The sequence below is a fragment of the Ranitomeya variabilis genome, chromosome 1, assembly GCF_051348905.1.
Source record: "Ranitomeya variabilis isolate aRanVar5 chromosome 1, aRanVar5.hap1, whole genome shotgun sequence".
Lineage (NCBI taxonomy): Eukaryota > Metazoa > Chordata > Amphibia > Anura > Dendrobatidae > Ranitomeya > Ranitomeya variabilis.
In genome coordinates this window covers 242,908,813-242,936,511 of record NC_135232.1, presented here as the reverse complement: position 1 = coordinate 242,936,511, position 27,699 = coordinate 242,908,813, and the positions used below count along the sequence as shown (strand labels likewise).

The 27,699-nt window shown below is 41.6% G+C and overlaps 1 protein-coding gene across 22 annotated transcripts in view; it reads left to right on the top strand.

Moving 5' to 3' along the window:
- RIMBP2 (RIMS binding protein 2) overlaps window positions 1–27,699 on the top strand; it is an 817,544-nt gene that overhangs the window by 714,946 nt on the left and 74,899 nt on the right. For 16 of the 22 annotated variants that reach the window (XR_013223594.1, XM_077293289.1, XM_077293285.1 and 13 more), the window contains 4 exons: window positions 1,081–1,198; window positions 10,368–10,520; window positions 11,197–11,381; window positions 27,239–27,407. Coding sequence is in view for 21 of the 22 variants with exons in the window: in XM_077293289.1 (XP_077149404.1) it covers window positions 1,081–1,198; window positions 10,368–10,520; window positions 11,197–11,381; window positions 27,239–27,407 (625 nt within the window). In the remaining variant the exon portion in view is untranslated. The remainder of the gene's footprint in view (window positions 1–1,080; window positions 1,199–10,367; window positions 10,521–11,196; window positions 11,382–27,238; window positions 27,408–27,699) is intronic. The other 6 variants (XM_077293305.1, XM_077293302.1, XM_077293300.1 and 3 more) reach the window with 1 other exon arrangement.

The following is a 27,699-nucleotide window of genomic DNA, read 5'->3' as shown; positions in this document are numbered from 1 at the left end:
CTATACATATTAGACTAAAGGCAGTCAAACTCGCACACGTTGTTGGGCTCTGTTGAAACACTAATGTGCATAGGGCCTCCTGACCCTACACCAACCAGGGCCGGACTAACCATCTGGCAATTCTGGCAAATTCCAGAAGGCCTTTCTGGTCATGGGCTACCTTGTCTGCTATGTTGTTAGCAGAATCGGTGCTCTCAAGACACCTATACTTTTAAGATTTTTGGCAGAGCTCTAAGTTGCTGACTCTGTCACTCACCCTGGCAGGCCACGGGAATCATTAGAAATATTGGTCTTGTAGTAAATATTGCTTTCCTCCATCCAGGGTAGTATAAGTAGCAATATATCCCATCTGGGGCTCGGGGACAGGGACAACATGGGCCTGTGTGATTTCAAATGCCAGGGCTGAATTTCAGCCCCGTCCGTACTTGACACCAACAGATGAGGTTGGGGAAGATAAGGATCCAGAAAATCCGATTTCAAAATTCTGATTATTTACTCTTCCATAGAAAAGCCACTAACTTGGAGAAACTCTCTTGTAGAGCACACAGAAAAACTCATCAGAGCGAGCGCTCTGTATGGACAAGTCAAGATTGATATCTAATGGTTGAATGATCAGCTGAACCATCATTTGGCTGACAGCTATCTATTGTGTATGGGAACATTAAGTATGTTGAGAATTATACGTAAAAGTCTTGAATCGCGTACAAAAGCACAAATCTGAGATTGTCTATCTTATGTTACATAGTGAAACCACAAAATATTCTGTGTTAAAGTGCTATATATATATATATATATATTGTCAGTGTACTACATCTGTGTAGTAATCTTTATGTGTGTCACACTGACCTGTAAGCACAATTTTTCACTATACTCATGACTCTAGTGATTACAGTTTACATTACAGGAGCATGCCAGTTAAATATATCTAAGTAGCGTCCTATGGTGTTTTCATATATTGTTATCTTTCAGCTAACCTTTCAGTTAAAAGTCAAGTTTAGTTGCCTTTAGAGCTTCTGCTTTAAGTTGTCATTTCTAATGTATAAATTCAGCACCTTTCTAATAGTCAGTGTTTATGTTTAGCTTCTAGGCAATCACTCTACATTGGGAAGAACAGAAAGAGCTGATCACCCCGCGCGGAGGTTTCCTCATGGTAGTATGGTGCAACAAAGACCGCGACCTATGATGGTCCCTTCTATTGGTTAGTTGGATAGTCTGCTGATTTGTGTATTGCGTTTTTTGTTATTTTATGCTATAGATGCAGTAAGCTTTAATCTTTTTTTGTAGATAAAAATTTACCTGGCATTATATTTGTTAAACTATTACATGTCTATGAACAGAATTCGCCATGGATGAACAAGGGCAGTTTGCAATAAAATAAATTATCATGCCACCCCTCTTCCAATTGTATAAATACCATAGAGGCAGACCTTGCTGTTGTTATTGGACCCTTGAAGCGAGTATGCCCAACCCTGGTCATCTGGTCATCACATGATGTGTGCAAATCCCATACGTATGTAAATCACATGCCGCCACTCCTGGTGCCAGAACCTGAGATTCTCAAGTCTTGTAGCCTAAGGCCAGACAACCCCTTTAATCTCATATTTACAAATACATAGCGTTTCTGGACTTGACAGGTTCCCTTTAAGCTTTAAAAACCTCTATATTATGCCCGCATTACAAATATGTTTTCTGTTTTGAAAATGCTGCCCTTCATAGTAGGGGCCTGATTCTCCCATGACACTGATGGTAGACTGTGATGCTTTACTCATGGTAAAGCCTTGTAACATGACCACAGTCATATTTTGCATCCTTGTCCAATGACTGACCCTATGATATAGCATCACAACTTTAAAACCACAAGTATACTTTTTGTTTTAATAAAGGTTTGTGTTGGTTGCACACACCATGTTTTTTGTTGTTTTTTTTAAATCACCAATCCAGTTTTTGATGCAGGTTTTTAAAGCCAAAGCCAGAAGCCAGCAGCAAAGAGGCATTTAGGTACAAAAGAAGAAGTCCTTACATTATGTTTTCCATTTCTTTAAATGTACTTCTGAAAAAAAATCTGCCACAAAACTGCTTACGGAGATGACAGGGAGATTAGAGTCCAAAAATAAACTTCTTTTTACTGAACATGAACTTGTTAAGAGCTATGTACATCAGATGAGTGATACAATGCTTCACAAATGTTTCACTTGCATGGGCCCGTTTTGGTTACATTTAATGACTCTTCTCTTTCCTTGCACTGCACAATCCTACAACTCATGACTGTCCAGCAAACTGCTATGGGAAGCTCCATCTTCCCCTGTGAGTGCCGCACTTGTTGAGGTGAAATGCTATGGCCTTTAGTCTCAACTCTTAACTGACTAATGAGGACCTCACTGCTTGAAGTACGTCGGTGTGGCTCTTGAAAAATACCTTGAAAGTCCACTTCTCTCAGAAAGAAATGTCATTTCCCAATATGACGACCATAGCTTTCTTTCAATGTAGAGAGCTGCTCAGTAGCTTCGTTCTGATACAGTTCCCTCTGCTTTCAAGTGGGCCTTCTTCTTCCCCTTGAGCAAAGTTCCATACTGTTTAAATGGCCTTCCTGGCCTGGGTTCCAATCTGTCAAATGTCTCTTCATGTTTCCTTGGTCCTTAGGACGTATTATCTGATGTCCTCCCTTTTCATACAGAACACATTTTAGCATGTAAGTCTGCAAGCTATCAGACCATATGTCTTACACTATGGGTTGCTGGGCCCCATCTCAGTCACAACATGAAATCTGAGTGCTAGTGCCCATATAATTCCTGCCATCCTGGCCATGTGCCAACTATTGACTTTGAAAGCCACTGACTAACTGTTGCTGGGCAGAAAATGACTGCATCAGCATTTCAACACATAGCAATGCAAAATACCAATTAGACAAAACAGTACAATGCATAATAAAACCACAGATTTTTCAAGGGGGATGTGACCATATACGTTAATACAGGTATGTGCACATTGAGTCTTTTTATGGTGAGTCTGTTCCAAAACCCACCTGACAAAAGTGATTACAAATGTTAAAAAGCATGAAGATATGCACTGCAGTGTCAAAATGACTTACTGTTATATGATCAGTCTTTTTAAACTCTTTTTAAGTGCTTCATGCATCAAAAACCGCAATTTGATTAAAAGATGTGACCTGGTCATTCTTCAGGCTGCTTCGCTTGCAAACTGCTCATTATTGTCCACATAATGTAAAAAAACGCCAATGGCAAAGCAAAAGGCGTCTAAAGGCTTCTGGTGTTTTCCTGAAATGTCTTCCAGTGGCAACATTCATTAGTTTTGCTGGCCGTCTAAAAGAAGTCATGAGCAGATACCCTTCAACAGTTTACTAAGCATCACATGAATTTCAGAAACTACATTTAGTTTTATTCAGATATTTGTGATTTTTCTCAAACACAAAGATATAGACCATTGTTCATCAGTATTTTGGACCCGAGTTTCGTCATTGTTTGGTCAGTGTGTCAGTTTTTACCATCAGTTTTTAATTTTTGCTTTTCGCTGGTATAAAATCTGCAAAAAAAACACAGATATGTGAACAGCTCAATATATTATAATGGATACATGTTCTGTCTATGAAAAATTAAGATAGAACACAAGTGTGACAAACGGATGTCTGATTGAAGCAATAAAATCACAAAGCTTGGAAGATTCAATCCTATTGACCTTCAAAAGACAACAGCATAAATACAGTATTACCTTTCATATAACAGGCCTAATGTATTGATGAGCTGATATGTAAACGACAGATTATGACTCACCACCTAATCACATTCTACATTGTTACTATTGTTTTACTTGTGTAAAAATATATTAAATGTACCCTTAACTACAATAAAAGTTAATTTTAATGGGCCCAGGGCAATATACAGTATATATATATATATATATATATATATATATATATATATATATATATATATAACATTCTTTCTCTCTCATGTTTCTGGCATTTGGCAAATACTAATAGTTATGGTAATCCTAATTGACCTAAAACAGGAAAGGTTTACTCTGATTTCATGTCAGATATTGAGAACAACATTTATATCTGTCTTTTTATACAGTGTGTGTAAACTTTTGGTTTCAACTGTATATATATATATATATATATATATATATATATATATATATATATATATATATATAAACTACTCGCCTCCTGCACTGACACACTCCACTGCACATTGTACTGTGTTTCCCAGCATTCTGGCATCAAAATCTGGAAGGTGGATCATGACACCACACCAGCTGAGAAGAGATTGGCGGCAGCCTTCACATTACATTCAGTGTCTTCAAGCGCCCATTAAGATTAAGGAAAAGTTGTCAGCTGATTCCCACAACCTGGACTACAGAAAACATGGGCCATAGACCGTCTTCCTTACTCCAGCCTGTCTCAGAGGAAATATGCTTTAAAAGGCTGGACAGTAATCATGCGACTAGGATTAGAAAGTCCAAGGTCACTTTTTCCTGCACCTGTCAGTCTAGAGCAGTGATTTTCAACCAGTGTTCCGCGGCACACTAGTGTGCCGGGACACATGGTCGGGTGTGCCGCGGGGAAAGTTCCCCAAACTATGCTTTAACCCTTTCTACCCTTTCAATTTGCGCTGCCTGGCACAAGCATCTCAGTCAGTGCAGGGCCAGGCACACATAGGGGTTAAGGACACAGCCAGCCAGCGTGACATTGTGGGCGGAGAGTTCTCCTGCTCTACTCTCCTGGCTGCAAGCAGTGCTGAACTTATCAGGCACAGGCAGATTCCCGGAGCTCCTACCGGCACCTGAGTGAGTGCCATGCTATCATTATCGTTGTATGTTCTGACAGTCTACTCTGGGTGACCTGGGGCGGCCATGGGCTGGGCGGCTGCAGCTGACATATATATATATACTACAGCAGCCGCCCAGCCCAGGCCCCCAGCACAGCCTGTATAGATACAGTGTATATAATATATATACAGGACAGGTGCTGGGGGCCTGGGCTGGGCGGCTGTTGAAGTATATACACTGCACAGTACCTCTCCCCTGTATATATACACCACACAGTACCTCTCCTCCTGTATATATACACTGCACAGTACCACTCCTCCTGTATATATACACTGCACAGTACCACTCCTCCTGTATATATACACTGCACAGTACCACTCCTCCTGTCCTGTATATATACACCACACAGTACCTCTCCTCCTGTATATATACACTGCACAGTACCACTCCTCCTGTATATATACACTGCACAGTACCACTCCTCCTGTATATATACACTGCACAGTACCACTCCTCCTGTATATATACACTGCACAGTACCACTCCTCCTGTCCTGTATATATACACTGCACAGTACCACTCCTCCTGTGTATATACACTGCACAGTACCACTCCTCCTGTATATATACACAGCACAGTACCACTCCTCCTGTATATATACACTGCACAGTACCATTCCTCCTGTCCTGTATATATACACTGCACAGTACCACTCCTCCTGTATATATACACTGCACAGTACCACTCCTCCTGTCCTGTATATATACACTGCACAGTACCACTCCTCCTGTCCTGTATATATACACTGCACAGTACCACTCCTCCTGTCCTGTATATATACACTGCACAGTACCGCTCCTCCTGTCCTGTATATATACACTGCACAGTACCACTCCTCCTGTATATATACACTGCACAGTACCACTCCTCCTGTCCTGTATATATACACTGCACAGTACCACTCCTCCTGTGTATATACACTGCACAGTACCACTCCAAGGAGTTCCCCATTCTGGCCAACAAAGCTATTTTGACATTGCTCCCATTTTCGACCACATATCTATGTGAGCTGGGCTTCTCAAGCTTGACTGCAATAAAAACAAAACAGGGAGACTGAGAACTGTTGAGGAAGAGCTTCGTGTGTGTCTTTCCACCATTCCTGCCAGGATATCCCTTTTGTGTTTATCGAAACAGGCCCAGGTTTCACACTGAGTGAGTATAAATACATTTAGAATCTATATTATTAACTATATGTAGAATATGTACTGTTTTAGTGTCATTTTGTGCCATTTTGGTTGGTGGTGTGCCCCGGGATTTTTTAAGTATAAAAAGTGTGCCGCGGCTCAAAAAAGGTTGAAAATCACTGGTCTAGAGTAGCAAAAGGGAGATGGGGGGAGGAGACCTGGGACCTGCCTCTTAGACTAGTCATTCTAGTTACATAGTCCTCAGCTGGCATTTTAAGATATGTTTTCTGGACCTTTCATTATATGATATAATAGGCAATGCTGGGCAGAATGCATCTTTTTTTTTTGCCTCAGAGATATTAACAATTAACCCCTTTCTGACCTCGGACGGGATAGTACGTCCGAGGTCAGATCCCCTGCTTTGATGTGGGCTCCGGCGGTGAGCCTAAATCAAAGCCGTGACATGTCAGCTGTTTTGTACAGCTGACATGTGCGCGCAATAGCTGTGAGTGGAATCGTGATCCACCCACCGCTATTAACTAGTTAAATGCCGCTTTCAAACGCTGACAGTGGCATTTAACTACCGCTTCCGGCCTCGCGGCCGGAAATGCGCTCATCGCCGACCCCTGTCACATGATCGGGGGTCAGCGATGCGTCGGCATAGTAACCAGAGGTCTCCTTGAGACCTCTATGGTTACTGATCCCGGCTTGCTGTGAGCGCCACCCTGTGGTCGGCGCTCATAGCAAGCCTGTAATTAAGCTACATAGGAGCGATCTGATGATCGCTGCTATGTAGCAGAGCCAATCAGGCTATGCCAGCTTCTAGGCTCTCATGGACGCTATTGAAGCATGGCAAAAGTAAAGAAAAATGTTTAAAAAAATATGAAATAAATAAAAAAATATAAAAGTTTAAATCACCCCCCTTTCCCGCCATTCAAAATAAAACAATAAAAATAAAATCAAATATATACATATTTGGTATCGCCGTGTTCAGAATCGCCTGTTCTTTCAATAAAAAAAGGATTAACCTGATCGCTAAATGGCATAGCGAGAAAAAAATTTGAAACGTCAAAAGTACGTTTTTTTGGTCGCTGCGACATTGCATTAAAATGCAATAACGGGCGAACAAAAGAACGTATCTGCACCAAAATGGTATCACTAAAAACGTCAACTCAGCGCACAAAAAATAAGCCCTCAACCGACCCCAGATCAGCAATTTTGGTTTTTTTTTAGCAAAGTTTGGAATTTTTTTTCACCACTTAGATAAAACATAAGCTAAACATATTTGGTGGCTATGAATTCATAATGACCTGGAGAATCATAATCACAGGTCAGTTTTAGCATTTAGTGAAGCTAGCAAAAAAGCCAAACAAAAAACACGCATGGGATTGCACTTTTTTTGCAATTTCACCGCACTTGGAATTTTTTTCCCATTTTCTAGTACACGACATGGTAAAACCAATGATGTTGTTCAAAAGTACAACTTGTCCCGCAAAAAACAAGCCCTCACATGGCCATATTGACGGAAAAATAAAAAAGTTATGGCTCTGGGAAGGAGGGGAGTGATAAATGAACACGGAAAAATGGGAAATCCCAAGGTCATGAAGGGGTTAAAGTGTTAGCCATGCAAACAGTTAATTTATTTACGTTCAAATAGGCATTAATAATAATAATCTTTATTTTTATATAGCACTAACATATTACGCAGCGCTTTACAGTTTGCACACATTATCATCCCTGTGCCCGTTTGGGCTCACAATCTAAATTCCCTACCAGTATGTCTTTGGAATGTGGGAGGAAACCCACGCAAACACGGGGAGAACATTCAAGCTCCTTGCAGATGTTGTCCATGGTGGGATTTGAACCCAGGACTCCACGGTGCTGCCCCTAAGGCATTCCCAAACAGATTTCACTAGGGGCGTATACTTCATTCTCCTTCTGATTCTGAAAAATCAGAAGCTACATTCTGGGGAAAGACGACTATGTCACCATAATAGCATTAACAAACAGTCTTTTCTCCTGACATACATACTGTATGCTGCAACACAGCAGATCTGAGTGTGATTCACTGAAAGCTATCTGCTCATATTTATGGCAGTCTCATTACAAACAATTCTAGTAGCTCTCCTCTCATAGTGCTACAAGGTGCATACAAGGGGAAAAATAATACATGTTTTTAAAAAAAAAGTTTAGGTGCCAAATACTTTGATCAATAAATGCAAAATTTAAAAAAAAACAAAAAAGTTTTATTCCGCTCTGCAGCGCTTATTACATTGTGTCCAGATCAACATGAAACATTTGGTGAAAGATCCTCTTTAAGTGCCACATTACTTAAGAATGAAGCATTCATGGTCGAAAAAATGTTGACGGTTTCTGATTCATGCTGATCATGATTCCCTTTCACATTTATAATTAAAACAACTATGCATATAACAGTGATGAAATAGTTAAATATGAATGACACACATCAAGCTGAATCTGTATTTCAAAGGCAATACATGTTAAAAGCTAAAATGCCTAGCAGATTGAAAAAAAATGTCATATCAATGTTAAAGAAGATGAAGGAAAAGAGAATAGCAAACAGTAATATACATTCTGTTCCACTTCCTTTGCTTGGATTATCTAATATCTTATTGTATTACTGTATTGTTTTACATAATGGGAAGAAAATCTTCATGATTTCATTGAGCTTTTATCTTTTTCTTTTCTACTATCATCATATTTTACTTCGCTATGCTGTATTTGACTAACACAGTTCTGTTTTTCTTCTGTTCTGCCCTTTGTATTACCTTTTAGCGGTATATTTGTGCATAATTGAGACCCAACAATTATACATGTGCCCATATTTTACACTGAGGTTATTGAATCTATATCATTAGTAATATCAAAATGATCAACTACTTTTGTATTTAAAGTTTTAATTGTGTTTTATACTACTGTTACATTTAATCCTTCCCTCTGTTACATTAATTTAACAAAATACAGATAAAGTAAACCAGTAAAGCAAAGTCTGATTTTACACTACTGTTACACAGCAAAAAATGTTATATGTTTTAATGTTGTAGTTAATGTTGTTCATCCACACATTCTTTCACATGACTCATTTTCATTCCAAGTTCATATAACATTAATGTATGTTTAGTAAGCGTCTCATTAGTATCAAAATTAGATTGAAGATATAGAATTAACAACCCTTATATTGTATAATATAATTATTTGTAGTAGAATATATATTCTAAGGGATGTAGGCAGCATTCAAGTGATAAAAAAGTTGACCCAAAATGCAATTTTAATGTTTAAATTTGTAAAATTGCCTAAGCCAAATACCTCTAAACCAAGCCTTTTATGAGCGCCATTTTGAGGCACCCATGGGTTTGTCAAGCTTCTGATCTGAACCCATTACCTTGGAGAGACCCACACCATAATTCTGAACCTAAGGCATGGGTTACTGTAATATTGAAATATCTCTGCCTCCTTGAGAAGAATATTGCATGGCTTAAAGCACACATCTGGGTGAATTTTCAACATGGCTTATTCAAGAATTATAAGAAATTATACTATAAGCCATTTGCAGTTTGATATTGCACAACTTACACATAAGAGGTAGCCATTCTATGGGCTAAACATGAAAACAAATTAGGCTAATAAAAGCTGATGCCTTGAATTAGAAAGGACACAAAATGTATTTTTAGACTGTGACATCATAACTTATTCCATTCAATGGCTGCTTACATTATGTCTGTGCTCAACAGCAACCATGATTAACTTACCGTAAATATGGAATATTGTGTGTAATCTCTTGTACTTAACTAATATTTCAGCAGGATTTCAATGGTAAATCGTCCTACTGATCACTTGGTACATAGCCATTCCATCCACTTAAGTCATCCCAGAAGTTTGTCAAAGCCCAAGTGTGTTGTCACAAAGTTCCATGTCTGTATGTTATTTTAGTGAAACCTAAAGCTAAAAGTGACACCTGCTTATCATTTTGCAGTTTGTCACTTTTTTCAAAAAGTGCTTGTTACGCATAAAAGGTTGTATTTATAAAGAGTGTAAGATAATATAGAAACATGAAAATGTTCTCCTGAAAGAACATCAAGCCAATACTTGGGGACCGCCTTTGGTTTCCATGAAAAAATCTTCATAATAATTTATTGCTTTGATTTTGACTAATAGTCACATTTTCAGGTTCATGGGTGCTTCAAAAATGAAATGAAACTCCTTTAACAACATAAGAAATATAAGAAAGATTTGGTTGGCTGGCCGTTTAAATTTTACAAATTTAAAACACTTATTGGGAAGAGAAGCCCTCTTTGTAATTGATACCAATCTCCACGGTCCACTCTTCCAGACTCAAAGGACATGTTTAATAGCTCCTTCCCTTTTTCTCCTTAGAAATTACAATGGACAGTAACAGTGAAGGTGGTCGTTCTCGGTCAGGTAGTGAGGGAAATATTTCACCTGTAAAAGAAGAAACTTATTATCGCAGCATTGGAGGACACAGGAAGTGGTCTCTTCAGCGTACCAGGGCCTCTGAGGATAGATACGGTATGCAAAACAAAAAATTCTTCCTCCTTTTTAACCAAAGGATGTTTTCAGATTTTTCAAACTTTTATGTCTGGTCCAATAAGGGTGTAAAGTCACTTTTGAACTTACCAGACATGTTTTGATGGTGCTCAGCAAATTCAGAATATAATCTAATTGTCAGGTTTGGAAATCTATAAATTTCTGACTAGTAGCTTCTAAGAAAATTATATTTTTTTTGGAGAACCCCTTTAGGCTTAAAGCCTGGATCAGTTCTTTCTTGGCTTTTACTATGCTGGATAAATAGCCAATTCTCTTGCATGTAATGCAGCATGTGTGTAGGCACTTCTGTGTCCATCCCAGCACATTTAGGTTCTTTAAAGTTAGTGGAAAGAAAGGTAGGATAGCATCAAGTTCATGTTCATCATTGCCATTCAGTCATACTGTATGTGTTGTTGTGTGACTTATCACATTGCATGGTCATCAGCTTCTACGTAAAGCTCATTGTGTTCCTGAGATTGCGCTTTTCTATTGAGGCACAAACATGTTGTTTGCAAATATAAGCCATACAGTCAGCTCTGCTAAGGAATATGTTGCAAATCTAGCACATGATACCATTGCTAAGCCTTCAAGCTCTTTGACATTTGCCAAGGTGGTGGAGCATACAAAGATTGTTGTATATGTTTCGTAATTTATTTAGATAGTTATGGAAGCCGAGAAAAGATGTCATCTGGGATGTACGAGGAATCTGAAACAGATGGAGGGTTGGACGATTATTCAGTACGAATATTTGTGGCACTCTTTGACTATGATCCCAGAACTATGTCACCGAATCCAGATGCTGCAGAAGAAGAGCTTCCCTTTAAGGAAGGACAAATAATTAAGGTGAATGATTAAATATTTTTACTCTCTTTCTAAAGATAGCAAAGTTAACCCTTTCATGACTGGTTGTGGACCTTTATGCCCAGGGAAAGTTTTCATCATTTCACATGCTGTAATCTAAAGGTGAATTTTTTTTATAAGTCTACCACATAGAATGTATTATTTATAACTGAACTGTATATTAACTATTTACAAATAGGGATGACCGACACCTTTCAAACCATGTGATAGCGTATCAAAAAATAATTTTACTATGCTAAAGACATTTCCAAATTTCATTCTGCCAAAAACATTTCAACCTGTAGCATATATTTGTCAAGCATGCTTCACAAAGACTTTCTGCAGATCAAAACGTAGGTGTATTTGGCAAAATAAAATTTCTTCTTTGATACACGATCCCCTGGTTTGGAAGCTGTCCATTATCCCTATACTTGAATTGTTACTAAGTAGAGTTCCTGGTTGTATGACTTTGCATGCCTCTGCTGGACGAGTTCTGTGGGCAATTCCCTCTATTATTAATTATTTAGGAGTCTTATTTATTAAAAATGGATGGAAATATGAAAAAATACAATATTTTTACATTTTAATGCTTTGTTTGAAGGTAGCCTTTTGAAGAAAAAAATCCTCAAATTCTTCTATTAATACTGTTTATAGTGTTGTCAAATATGTGTGCATTGCTTTTAATATTACTACAGAGTAAAGAATAAAACCCTAAGTGTGTTTGTTTGGAGATTGAAGTATGCACAGTTTTGGGGTAGCGAGCACTTAGCATTTCTTAACTTTTTTTTCTCATCTTATTGTTATATTTTTTTTTTAATTGTATATATATATATATATATATATATATATATATATATATATATACATATACAGGATGGTCCAAAAGTAGGTGGACAGTATGTGTAATAGGGGTTATGAAGGGGGAGATTTATCAAACATGGTGTAAAGTGAAACTGACTCAGTTGTCCTTAGCAACCAAATCAGATTCCACTTTTCATTCTTCACAGACTCTTTGGAAAATGAAAGGTGGAATCTGATTGGTTGCTAAGGGCAACTGAGTCAGTTTCACAGATCCAGTTTTCACAGATAAATCTCCCCCAAATCTGTTTTCTTTTCAGATAATTCTGATAACTCATAATGGCAAATAATTTAAATACAGATAAAAGAAAATGGATTTTAAAAGAGTATTGCAAATCTCAAAATTCTTAAACAGTTAGAGCAAATTGGGTTGAAACATTTGTTACTCAAGCCCTAAAGAGACATATCGTTTACCACATTCGTGACAAATTCGATGCCACTGGCTCAATCCTTAATGCTCCAAAAACTGGTCCACCCAAAACAGCCTGTACAGAAAATAATAAACAACTTGTTGCTGAAACATTTGTTCAGAGTCCAAAAAAAGTCCACTAGAAGAGTCTCTTTAGAATTGGAAATTTCACGATCTTCCATCATGCGAATCCTGAAATCTATTGGGTGGAAAGCTTATCGTCCACATCTAATTCATGGTTTATTGGAGGATGATCCAGACAGGCACGTTCACCAGACTTGATCTCAATGGATTTTTTCTTTTGGGGAGTACTCAAGGACAAAGTTTATAGTCGAAAACCAAAACGTGTCAGTGATTTGAAAAATTACATAAGAGATGCATTTCAAGAAATTAATACCCAAAGAGACTTGTGCAAAAATGTTTGTCGAAGCGTAAGAGGCAGACTTCAAAGCTGTGAAAATTGTGATGGAAAACAGTTTCAGCACCTGTGTTGATAAAATTAAAGGGCTTTTGTATTATTGTTCAGAATAAAATTTAATTGTCAATGTTATGCTTGTGTTAGTAAATATAATTTTATATATACATCAAAATAAATGTTATTATTTTCTGTCCACCTACTTTTGGACCACCCTGTATATATATATGTATATACACTGTATGTCTGTATATAGATATATATATATCTTCAATATCCTACAACCCAAAACAACTGTTCAGCACATTTAACTCTCTTCTGCCCACCACTGCCACCTCCAACTCCCCTCATCTCTTCCGAGGACTTTGCCACCTACTTCAAAAACAAGATCGACCAAACAACGCAAACCTTTACTGTTCCACCACCCCAGCCACTCCATATACCAGACCTCTGCCCTTCCCTAATAACCTCCCTCTCCAACATCACTGAAGGAGAGCTTACTCACCTCCATTCGAAAACACACCTCACCACCTGTACACTTGACCCCATCCCTTCCCACCTGCTCCCCAACCTCACTAACATGCTCATTCCAGCCCTAACCCATCTCTTCAACCTATCGCTATCTTCTGGTACCTTCCCTTCTGCCTTCAAACATGCCACCATCACACCCATCCTCAAAAAAAATAACCTTGACCCAACTGCTATGCCCAGCTATCGTCCCATATCACTGCCCCCGTTTGCTTCAAAACTCCTTGGGCAGCATGTGTTACGGAACTGCAACAAAGAACTAGAATAGAAGGGGGGAAAACTGACCCTGCACTGAGACTAGGCTGATACCCTACGATGGGCGACCCATTCCTTGCAAATAGACCCACCAACAATCCTAGGTTAATCTCAAGCGAAGACCTATAGATAGGGGGAAGGAGGTCCCTAAAAGATCTAAGGACTGGGCATAAAAGCAGGTCACCTCCTAATAGAAAGCACAGAGACGGCTGCAGAAACCAACTGAAAACAGAAACTAAGGATAGCAGAACCAGAGATCCCAGAACTGCACAATATCAAACACAGAAAGCTATCAAAGCACCTAGCCAGAACTCTAGCGGATTAACACTGTTGTCCAGCAAGGACTGGGAGGCAGGTGCTGGGTAATAAAGGGTGATACAATCACCTGACCTAAGACAACCCAGCACCCGGGGAAAAAGACCAGCAGCCAGAAAACCACAACAAGATTGCGGATGGTCAAAACAAAACAGATTCTAACAGTACCTCCCGTTTTACGAGGATCCTCCGGATCCTCTTGGCCGAGCCTTATTCGGAAATCTCCTGTAAAAAGCCTTAATCAGCCTTGAGGCTGAGACGTCCTCAGCTTTCACCCAGGAACTATCCTCGGACCGAAACCCTTCCAGGACAGGATACTGCAACCTTCCTTTGTGCCACCTGTAATCTAAAATGCGTGAAATCTCAAACTCGCCCTCCTCATCAACTGGAGGAACAGTCGGCATTGCCTCCTTAGGCTACTTTCACATTTCCGTCGGTAGTCGCCCGTCACAAAGTACTGATGGAAGTGTGTGCTTTCACATTTCCATCTGCAGTCCCGGGCAGGAAAGAGACAAGAGAGTGAGATTTCCTGCGGGCATGTGCAGACGGAAAAACAGGATGCAACGCACAGAAAAACGTTCCCTTGAACATTTTTTACAGACAACGGGCCGCCAAAATCCGACGCAACCAGTGCACGACAGACGCAACGTGTGGCCATACGTCGTGATCCATCGGCAATACAAGTCTATGGGAAAAATACGCATCCTGCGGGCAAATTTGCAGGATGCGTTTTTTCCCCAAAATGATGCATTGTGATGGATACAAAACAACATAAGTGTGAAAGTAGCCTAACCTGGTATGTCAACTTTCTTCAGTAAAGTTACATGAAAAACTGAATTAATTCTCCAGGACGAGGGGATGTCTAATCTCACCGTTGCTGAGTTGACAACCTGAACCACTTTGAAAGGTCCTACAAACTTAGGCCCCAGATTTTTAGAAGGGATCTTCAAACGCAGATACCTAGAGGACAACCAGACCATGTCCCCAACTGCAAATAACGCCTCCCTTCTTTTCTTGTCAAAAAATTTCTTTGACCTCCTATTTGCCTCTTTCAGATTATGGCGTACATTGGTCCAAACCCTGTCCAAATTTCCATAAAAACTCTCCTCAGGCACCGCTGCCCCAATCTTTGAAAATGGACCGAAAGATAGATGCCTCCCTGTACAGCAAAAAAACGGAGAACACCCAGCTGAGGAAGACGTATGATTATTAAGAGCAAACTCAGCCAGTGGTAGATATTCCGACCACATCTCCTGATTGTTTGCTGCAAAACATCTCAAAAACTGCTCGACGTCCTGGTTCTTCCTTTCAGTCTGTCCATTGGACTCCGGATGATAACCTGCCGAAAATGACAAATGAACTTTTAATCGGTCACAAAAAACACGCCAAAAGCGAGCCACAAAATGTGGTCCTTTATCGGAAACAATGTCCATGGGAACCCTGTCATGGTTCCCAATGGCAAGGGAACGTAAGAAACATATAAATAACGAACGAGCTCTCGGGTGATGGAAACTCGAGTTGACCGTGAGCTAAATCTACCACACAACTAATAGTAGCCAGGGAGCATACCTACGGCTTCCTATATGCCACGCGCCAGCCGGAGGACTAACTACGCCTGGTAGAGGAAGAAACAGACCTGGCTTACCTCTAGGGAAATACCCCAAAAGATGATAGCAGCCCCCCACATGTAATAACGGTGAATTAAGAGGAAAAGACATACACAGTATGAAAGTAGATTTAGCAAAGAGAGGTCCACTTACTAGATAGCAGAAGGATACAAAAGAGGACTTCACGGTCAACTGAAAACCCTTTCAAAAACCATCCTGAAATTACTTTAAGACTCCTGTGTCAACTCATGACACAGGAGTGGCAATTTCAGCCCGCAAGAGCTTCCAGCTACAGAGAATTACAAAAACTGCAAACTGGACAAAAGGTACAAAACAAAAGGACAAAGTCCACTTAGCTGATCAGCAGACTAGTAGCAGGAACATGCAACCGAAGGCTCTGGTTACAATGATGACCGGCAAGGAAATGACTGGAGAGCAAGGCTAAATAGGAAACTCCCAAACGCTGATGGAAGCAGGTGAACAGAAGCAGCAAAGTGCAAACAAGTCACCAGTACCACCAGCAACCACCAGGGGAGCCCAAAAAGCGGATACACAACAGTACCCTTCCCTTAAGGAGGGGGCACCGAACCCTCACAAGAACCGCCAGGGCGATCTGGATGAGCCCTATGAAAGGCACGAACCAAATCCGAGGCATGAACATCAGAGGCAGTTACCCAAGAATTATCTTCCTGACCATAGCCCTTCCATTTAACCAGATATTGAAGTCTCCATCTGGAAATACGGGAGTCCAAGATCTTTTCTACCACGTACTCCAATTCACCCTCCACCAGCACAGGAGCAGGAGGTTCAGTAGAAGGAACCACCGGTACCTCATATCTCCGCAACAACGACCGATGGAACACATTATGGATAGCGAAAGATGCCGGGAGGTCCAAACGAAAGGAAACAGGGTTAAGAATCTCCAAAATCCTATAAGGACCGATGAACCGAGGCTTAAATTTAGGAGAAGAAACCCTCATAGGTACAAAACGGGAAGACAACCACACCAAGTCCCCAACACGAAAGTGGGGGCCAACACGACGACGGCGGTTAGCAAACTGCTGAGTCCTCTCCTGGGACAATTCCAAATTATCCACCACTTGTCCCCAAATCTGATGCAACCGATCCACTACCGCATCCACTCCAGGACAATCCGAAGATTCAACCTGACCAGATGAAAAACGCGGATGAAACCCTGAATTGCAAAAGAAAGGAGAAACCAAAGTGGCAGAACTAGCCCGATTATTAAGAGCAAACTCCGCCAATGGCAGAAAGGCAACCCAATCATCCTGATCCGCAGACACAAAACACCTCAAATAAGTCTCCAAAGTTTGATTAGTTCATTCCGTCTGGCCATTGGTCTGAGGATGGAATGCAGACGAAAAAGACAAATCAATGCCCAACCTGGCACAGACTGCCCGCCAAAATCTAGACACGAACTGGGTACCCCTGTCAGAAACGATGTTTTCCGGAATACCATGCAAGCGAACCACATTTTGAAAAAACAGAGGGACCAACTCAGATGAGGAAGGCAACTTAGGCAATGGCACCAAATGAACCATTTTAGAAAAACGGTCACACACCACCCAGATGACAGACATCTTCTGAGAAACAGGGAGGTCCGAGATAAAGTCCATAGAGATGTGCGTCCAAGGCCTCTTCGGAATAGGCAAGGGCAACAACAACCCACTAGCCCTAGAACAACAAGGCTTGGCCCGAGCACACACATCGCAAGACTGCACAAAAACACGCACATCTCGAGACAAGGAAGGCCACCAGAAGGATCTAGCCACCAAATCTCTGGTGCCAAAAATTCCCGGATGACCTGCCAGAGTAGAAGAATGAACTTCCGAGATGACTCTAGTGGTCCACTCGTCAGGAACAAACAGTCTACCAGACGGACAACGATCAGGTCTATCCGCCTGAAATTCTTGCAAAGCACGTCGCAAATCTGGAGAGGCAGCAGACAAAACCACTCCATCCTTAAGGACACCAGCAGGTTCAGAATTCCCAGGAGAGTCAGGCTCAAAACTCCTAGAAAGAGCATCTGCCTTCACATTCCTAGAACCCGGTAAGTACGAGACCACAAAATTAAACCGGGAAAAGAACAACGACCAACGTGCCTGTCTAGGATTCAGGCGCCTGGCAGACTCCAAATAAATTAAATTCTTGTGATCAGTCAAAACTACCACCTGATGTCTGGCACCCTCAAGCCAATGACGCCACTCCTCAAATGCCCACTTCATGGCCAAAAGCTCCCGATTACCAACATCATAGTTTCGCTCGGCGGCCGAAAATTTTCGCGAAAAGAACGCACAAGGTCTCATCACCGAGCAGTCGGAACTTTTCTGCGACAAAACCGCCCCCGCTCCGATCTCGGAAGCATCGACCTCAACCTGAAAGGGAAGAGAAACATCAGGCTGGCGCAACACAGGGGCAGACAAAAAGCGGCGCTTAAGCTCCCGAAAGGCCTCCACGGCAGCAGGGGACCAATTGGCAACATCAGCACCCTTTTTAGTCAAATCCGTCAGAGGTTTAGCAACGCCAGAAAAACCAGCTATAAATCGACGATAAAAATTAGCAAAGCCCAAGAATTTCTGGAGACTCTTCAGAGAAGTAGGCTGCGTCCAGTCGTAAATAGCCCGAACCTTGACAGGGTCCATCTCAATAGAAGAAGGGGAAAAAATGTACCCCAAAAAGGAAATTTTTTGAACCCCCAAAACACACTTTGAACCCTTTACACACAAAGAATTCTCCCGCAAAACCTGAAAAACCCTCCTGACCTGCTGAACATGAGACTCCCAGTCATCAGAAAAAATCAAAATATCATCCAAGTACACAATCATAAATTTATCCAAATATTCACGGAAAATATCATGCATTAAGGACTGAAAGACCGAAGGTGCATTAGAAAGGCCGAAAGGCATTACCAAATACTCAAAATGGCCCTCAGGCGTATTAAATGCGGTTTTCCACTCATCCCCCTGCTTAATTCGCACCAAATTATACGCCCCACGAAGATCAATCTTAGAGAACCACTTAGCCCCCCTTATGCGAGCAAACAAATCAGTCAGCAAAGGCAATGGATACTGATATTTGACTGTAATTTTATTCAGGAGTCGATAATCAATACAAGGCCTCAGAGAGCCATCCTTTTTAGAGACAAAGAAAAAAACGGCTCCTAAAGGTGATGAAGAAGGACGAATATGTTCCTTTTCCAGGGACTCCTTAATATACTCGCGCATAGCAGCATGTTCAGGTACAGATAGGTTAAACAAACGACCCTTTGGAAATTTACTGCCAGGAATCAGATCTATGGCGCAATCACAATCCCTGTGAGGAGGGAGTGAACCAATCTTAGGCTCTTCAAAACTATCACGATAATCAGACAAAAATGCCGGAATCTCAGATGGAATAGATGACGAAATGGACACCATAGGAGTGTCCCCATGAGCCCCCCGACATCCCCAGCTTAACACAGACATAGCTTTCCAGTCAAGGACTGGGTTATGAGACTGTAACCATGGTAATCCAAGCACCAAAACATCATGTAAATTGTACAACACAAGGAAGCGAATCACCTCCTGATGGTCTGGAGTCATACGCATAGTCACTTGCGTCCAGAACTGTGGTTTATTACAAGCCAAAGGTGTAGAATCAATACCCTTCAGAGGTATAGGGACTTCCAGAGGCTCTAAATCAAACCCACAGCGCCTGGCAAAGGACCAGTCCATAAGACTCAAAGCGGCGCCAGAGTCCACATAGGCATCCACGGTAATAACTGATAATGAACAAATCAAGGTTACAGACAAAATAAATTTGGACTGTAAAGTGTCAATTGAAATGGACTTGTCAACCTTCCTAGTACGTTTAGAGCATGCCGATATAACATGAGCAGAATCACCACAATAGAAGCATAACCCATTTTTACGCCTATAATTCTGCCGCTCGCTTCTGGACATAACTCTGTCACATTGCATTTTCTCTGGCGTCTCTTCAGAAGATACTGCCAAATGGTGCACGGGTTTGCGCTCCCCGCAAACGCCGATCAATCTGAATTGCTATTGTCATGGACTCATTCAGACCTGTAGGCGCAGGGAACCCGACCATAACATCTTTAACGGCATCAGAAAGACCCTCTCTGAAATTTGCCGCTAAGGCGCACTCATTCCACTGAGTAAGCACAGACCATTTACGAAATTTTTGGCAGTATATCTCCGCTTCATCTTGCCCTTGAGATAGGGCTATCAAAGCTTTTTCAGCTTGAATCTCCAAATTAGGTTCCTCATAAAGCAACCCTAAAGCCAGGAAAAACGCATCCACATTGAGCAATGCAGGATCCCCTGGTGCCAATGAAAATGCCCAATTTTGAGGGTCACCTCGCAGCAAAGAGATTACAATCTTAACCTGCTGGACAGGATCTCCTGAGGAGTGAGGTCTGAGAGAAAGGAATAATTTACAATTATATTTGAAATTCAAAAACCGAGATCTATCTCCGGAAAACACCTCTGGTGTAGGGATTTTAGGTTCAGAAATAGGAGCATGTATAACAAAATCTTGTAAATTTTGAACCTTCGTAGCAAGATTATTTAAACCTGCAGCCAAACTCTGAGGATCCATCTTTAAACAGGTGAGCTCAGAGCCATTCAAGGATTATAAGGAGAGAAAGGCAAAGGCTGTAATTAGAGCTGAAATACAACTGATCCAACTATGGAGCAATCATAGGGGAAAAAGAGAAAAAAAAAAAATTTACAGACTTCTTTTTTCTCTCCTTTCTTCTGCCAATAAGTTTAACACTGGCCGGTCATACTGTCATGGTTCCCAATGGCAAGGGAACGTAAGAAACATATAAATAACGAACGAGCTCTCGGGTGATGGAAACTCGAGTTGACCGTGAGCTAAATCTACCACACAACTAATAGTAGCCAGGGAGCATACCTACGGCTTCCTATATGCCACGCGCCAGCCGGAGGACTAACTACGCCTGGTAGAGGAAGAAACAGACCTGGCTTACCTCTAGGGAAATACCCCAAAAGATGATAGCAGCCCCCCACATGTAATAACGGTGAATTAAGAGGAAAAGACATACACAGTATGAAAGTAGATTTAGCAAAGAGAGGTCCACTTACTAGATAGCAGAAGGATACAAAAGAGGACTTCACGGTCAACTGAAAACCCTTTCAAAAACCATCCTGAAATTACTTTAAGACTCCTGTGTCAACTCATGACACAGGAGTGGCAATTTCAGCCCGCAAGAGCTTCCAGCTACAGAGAATTACAAAAACTGCAAACTGGACAAAAGGTACAAAACAAAAGGACAAAGTCCACTTAGCTGATCAGCAGACTAGTAGCAGGAACATGCAACCGAAGGCTCTGGTTACAATGATGACCGGCAAGGAAATGACTGGAGAGCAAGGCTAAATAGGAAACTCCCAAACGCTGATGGAAGCAGGTGAACAGAAGCAGCAAAGTGCAAACAAGTCACCAGTACCACCAGCAACCACCAGGGGAGCCCAAAAAGCAGATACACAACAGAACCCCATGGAACCTGACAATCTCTTTCACAAATGCCTTAGGTAGAGTCTTGGCGCAGGGTAATTCATTGAACGGGACCAGATGACACATCTTACTGAACCGGTCCACAACAACCCAGATGACAGAAAAACCCTCAGAGACCGGTAGATCGGTGATAAAATCCATAGCAAAATGTGACTATGGTGAACTAGGAACCTCCAAAGGGCACAGCAACCCTGCAGCCGGGGCATGTGAGGCCTTCGACCTAACGCACACAGTACACTGACACACCCACTTGATGATTTCTCTTTGCCACCCTGGCCACCAGAAACTTCGACCAATCAACTTTCTAGTTTGCAAAATTCCTGGATGACCCACCAACCGAGACACATGACATTCAGCAAACAAAGCTCTCCGCAAGGTTCTAGGCACAAATAATTTACCATACGGAGTGTTCGTTGGTGCATGATTCTGGGCCTCTAGGATGCTGCTCTCCAACTCAAAACCCAATGCTGCAACCACCTCCCCTCTCTGCAAAATACATTCCTCCTCAGTATTAACTGCTGGAGAGAAACTACGAGACAAAGCATCCACTTTAACATTCTTTGTCCCAGGGATATATGTGACGGAGAAATGAAACCTGGCAAAAAACAGTGCCCACCTAGCTTGATGGGCATTCAAACGTTTAGCAGCATCCAGATATATTAGATTCTTATGATTAGTAAAAACCTGTATCGGATGTCTAGCTGCCTCCAAAAAATGTCGCCAATGCTCAAACGCGAGTTTAATAGCCAGCAACGCTCTGTTCCCAACATCATAGCTCAGTCTCAATTTTTTTAGAAAAGAAAGCACAGGGATGCACCCCATCCTCTCCCTCTTGGGACAGAACTGCCCCCACCCCTACTGAAGAGTCATCAACCTGTACCAGAAATGGCTTGGTTTCATCTGTCTGGATCAAAACAGGAGCAGAGCTAAACCTCTCCTTGAGATGGTCAAAAGCTTTAACAGCCTCAGAGGACCATTGGACCGCATTAGAACCCTTCTTGTTGAGATCAGTTATAGGTTTAGCGATCACAGAAAAATTATTTATGAATTTTCTGTAATAATTAGCAAACCCTAAAAATCTCTGAACCGATTTGAAACATTCAGGCCTAGGCCACTCCACCACTGCCTGAACCTTCACCGGGTCATCTCAAACCCATCACTGGAGACAAGGTACCCCAAAAAACTCAATTTCTGTACCGCAAACTCGCACTTCTCCAATTTAGCAAAGAGTGAGTTTTCACTCAAAATCTGTAGAACTTCACGGACTCTCTGCCAATGCAACTCCAGATCAGGTGAATAGATCAAAATATCATCCAAATAAACAATAACACTCCTACCAATCAACGACCTCAGAATGTCATTAATGAAATTTTGAAAAAACGCAGGCTCACTAGTAAGGCCAAAAGGTATCACCAGACACTCAAAATGACCTTCTGGGGGATTAAAGGCTGTCTTCCATTCATCGCCCTCCTTCACCCGCAGCAAATTATATGCCCCATGAAGGTCAATCTTAGAGAACCACTTCGCTCCGGTTAGTTGGGTAAACAAATCCGGAATTAGTGGCAATGGGTAAGGATTGCGCACAGTGATTTTATTAATCTCCCGAAAATCTAGACACGGCCTAAGGCCCCCATCCTTCTTTTTGACAAAAAAGAATCCTACAGCCACAGGGGACTTAGAGGGTCTTATATGACCTGCAGCTAAACTAGTCTGTAGGTATTCCGTTAAGGTCTCCCTCTGGGGAATCTTCAGATTAAATAAATGACACTTAGGAAGTGTGGCACCGGGGACGAACTCAATAGCGCAGTCGTAATCTCTATAGGGTGGTAGAGCTTGCGACTCAACCTCCAAAAATACCCTCCAGAAATCCTGAATGGCTTCAGGTAGCTCCTTCTTCTAAATAGCAGCAATGTGAACATGAAAACAATTACCATAACACCCCTGACCCCAGGACCTTATAGTACTAGACGACCAGTCTAGCAAAGGATTATGCTTTTTTAACCAGAGTAAACCCAGGATGACTGGGCAAGGTAATTTAGCAAGGACAAACAAGTCTATACACTTCTGATGTCACAATAAGTAACCTTTCGAGAAATACACCCATGTTCCAGAGGAGTGTTATCAATAGCCACAACAGGAATAAGAAATGACAATGGTTCAGAATCAAATTTCTGTTTGTCTAGGAATTGTTGATCAATCAAATTAAGTGCAGAACCACAATCCACCATTACCTTAAAATCAATGGAATGACCATGATATGTGGTATTACCAGAAAATAAACTCCTGAGGAACGTAAAAATGCAATACGAACTGGAGTGTTACTCCTACTGACCTTTTTTTTTTTCTTTCCATATGCGAACCTCACATTGCTTAATAAAATGGTGAGCCTTACCACAATACAAACATACCCCTTCAGAAAACCTCTTCTCCCCCTCCTGGGAACGAGAGGACATCGCCCCAAGTTGCATAGGTTCCCCGCTGTCAACGGGGCTATCCTGAGAGACTGGGTTCAGCATTATAAGAGCCTTCTCTTCATTCTGTCTGCCTCTCAATCTTCTATCCACATGGATAGCTAACTGCATAGCAGTTTCCAAAGTGTCAGGTGCAGGACATGCAATGAGCAAATCTTTAACTCTTTCACTCAAACCTGCTAAAAACTGACTCTTGAGCGCTGAGTCATTCCACCTGACCTCTGCGGACCATCATCTGAACTGGGTGCAATAACTCTCAGCATCAACAGAACCCTGTTTAAGCCATCTGAGCTCTGCCTCAGCTAATGTGACCCGATCAGGATCATCATATAACAACCCCATAGCAGAAAAAAATTCTTCTACTGATGTCAAACAAGGATCATCAGGATGTAATGAAATTGCCCAGATTTGGGGTTCATTTTGCAATAAAGACATAATAGGCCCCACACGCTGTAATTCACTCACTGAGGATCTGGGACTAAGCCAAAAATATAGTAAACATGCATATTTAAACGTAAAAAATTCCTGCCGTTTACCAGAAAAAAACTCAGGTAATCCTAACTTAGGTTCTTCAGAGAGTGCTCCAGAGTAATTACTCATGTGCTGTTGTAGGTCGGCTACTTCCAAAGTTAACCCTTGCAAGCGTTGAGCAAGTTCTTGGATGCTGCACATATTGAAGGAATCTGGGAGAGGACTTTTTTTTATATGTGTGGCTGGACAAACTGTTACAGAACTGCAACACAGAACTAGAATAGAAGGGGGAAAAACTGACCCTGCACTGAGACTAGGCTGATACCCTATGATGGAGTGGGCGACCCATTCCTTGCGAATAGACCCACGACAATCCTAAGTTAATCTCAAGTGAAGACCTATAGATAGGGGGAAGGAGGTCCCTAAAAGATCTAAGGACTGGTTATAAAAGCAGTCACCTCCTAATAGAAAACACAGAGACTGCTGCAGAAACCAACTGAAAACAGAAACTAAGGATAGCAGAACCAGAGATCCCAGAACTGCACAATATCAAACACAGAAAGCTATCAAAGCATCTAGCCAGAACTCTAGCGGATTAACACTGTTGTCCAGCAAGGACTGGGAGGCAGGTGCTGGGTAATAAAGGGTGATACAATCACCTGACCTAAGACAACCCAGTACCAGGGGAAAAAGATCAGCAGCCAGAAAACCACAACAAGATGGCGGATGGTCAAAAACAAAACAGATTCTAACAGCATGTCCATGCTCAACTTTCCTCCCACCTCTCATCTAACTCTCTCTTTGACAATATCCAATCTGGCTTCCACCCCACCACTCCACCGAAACTGCCCTGACCAAAATTACTAATGACTTACTCACAGCAAAAGCTAATAGTCAGTTCTCCATCCTCCTCCTTCTCCACCTGTACTCTGCCTTCGACACAGTCGACTACTGCTTACTGCTACAGATTCTTTCTTCTCTTGGCATCAAAGACCTTGCCCTGTCCTGGATTGCCTCATACCTTTCCGACCGCACATTTAGCATTTCCCACTCCCACACTAGCTCCTCATCTCGCCCTCTCTCTGTTGGAGTCCCTCAATGCTCTTTCCTATAGCCCCTACTTTTCCATCTATACCCTTGGCCTAGGACAATTCATAAAGTCCCATGACTTCCAGTATCACCTGTATGCGGACGACACTCAGATTTACGTCTCTGGCCTAGATGTCACTTCTCTGCTGTCCAGAATCCCGGAGTGTCTATCAGCCATATCCTCTTTCTTCACCTCTCGCTTCCTAAAACTCAATGTAGACAAAACCGAACTCATCATCTTTCCCCCATCTCACGTATCCTCCCCTACCTGATCTATCTATTATGGTAAATGGCATTGCGCTCTCTCCCACACCTGAAATCCGCTGCCTCGGGGTAACTCGACTCTGCCCTGTCCTTCAAACCGCACGTCCAATCTCTTGCCATCTCCTGTCGCCTCCAAATCAAAAATATTGCCAGAATCCATCCCTTCTTCAGCCCACAATCTACTAAAACTCTTGTGCATGCCCTCATAATCTCCGGCCTCGATTACTGCAACACCCTCCTCTGTGGCCTCCCCACTAACTCTCTTGCACCACTCCAGTCTGTCCTCAGCTCTGCTGCCTGGCTAATCCACCTATCTCCTCGCTACTGCCCTGCTTCTCCCCTCTGCAAATCCCTCCACTGACTCCCAGTTCTCCAACGAATCCAGTTCAAACTACTAACACTGATCTACAAAGCCATCCACAACCTGTCCCTTCCCTATACAGTATATCTGAACTAATCTCCCAATATCTTCCCTCATGTAATCTTCAATCCTCCCAAGACCTCCTACTCTCCTCCACACTTATTCGTTCCTCACACAACCACCTCCAAGATTTCTCCTGAATATCCCCATCCTCTGAAATTCCACGCCTCAACACATCTGATTATCCACAACCCTCGGATCCTCCAGATGAAACCTGAAAACCCATCTCTTCAGGAAAGCCTACAGCCTGCAATAACCATTCTGCTGCCTCATCACAACCGAGCTGCCGCCTCACCACCACCAGAGCTACTGCCTCACCACCACTAAAGCTGCTGCCCCACCACCACCAGAGCTGCCGCACCCCTGACCTTCTGTCTCTTCCCCATTATTCCGTAGAATTTAAGTCCACAAGGACAGGGTCCTCTCCCCTCTGTACCAGTTTGTTACTGTATATGTGTTTACTGTAAACGATATCTATAACCTCTGTACGTAACCTCTTTCTCATGTACAGCACCATGGAATTAATGGTGCTATATAAATAAATAATAATAATTATATACCTTTTGTCCCCATATACTGTACAGACCAATGTGACAAACTGATAACAGCCCATCATGTTAGGGTTACCATAGATCTGTATAGACACATAGCAGTAATGATACAGATTGCATCTTATGTGTATGTTCCTCTACCCCCACCAAACTCTGCACATGGTTCTATTTCAAGTGTCTCAATACAGAATGTAAGAAACAGTAAAGCTGTTATGTTGAGGATTTTTTTTCTTGACAGAAAACTAGTTATGCCAGATCCCCTTCACAGTATAACCATTAAATTGACAGCACTGCATGCAGAAGCAAATTTTTCTACAATCCCAGGAAAACCCTACATAATTTTCTTAAATCTTAGTAAACAGGATTATACCCAAGAAAGACACTTAACTTTAACATATTATCGCATACTTTTTCTGTCCAGCTTTTAAACTTAATTTGTCAGGTGTCTTATTTGCATAGCAAAGTGTGAAGCAGTGCACTACAAATCAATAACTAATGTTACATATTCTATGTCTTCTGTTTAATAATTACTGTATTATGATAAAAAATGTCAACTATCTTGATTAATTGCAAAACATGGAATTATATTTTTCTTTGCTTATTCGTTTTCTCCCAAAAATGACTGTTACCTGTCATATTGTCCTCAGGTATATGGTGATAAAGATCCAGATGGTTTTTACCGGGGTGAAAGTTGTGGGAGATCTGGTTATATTCCCTGCAATATGGTGTCTGAAATACAAGCGGATGATGAAGAAATGATGGACCAGCTTCTCAAACAGGGATTTCTACCTTTGAATACTCCAGTGGAAAAAATTGGTAGGTAATAAAAGCCTTTCTTAACACCTGCTAGCCTGTGTGCCTAGCTGTAGCTGCTTCTAGCTTTATAGGTGCAATATTCTTGCATGTCTTGCGTATCCCTTTTGTTTGGAACTAACCACCAGTCTCTACTTCCAGAATGGTGCTACCCAATGCATTTAGTATCTAGACCATAGGTTTTCTTTTACACTAAAGACAATAATGTGCCTTGGCCATTCGCCTGTGGAAACAATTTGGACAGCACTTTTCTTGAATTTGACATTGTGAATCTTCCAAACATTTCCAAATTTGG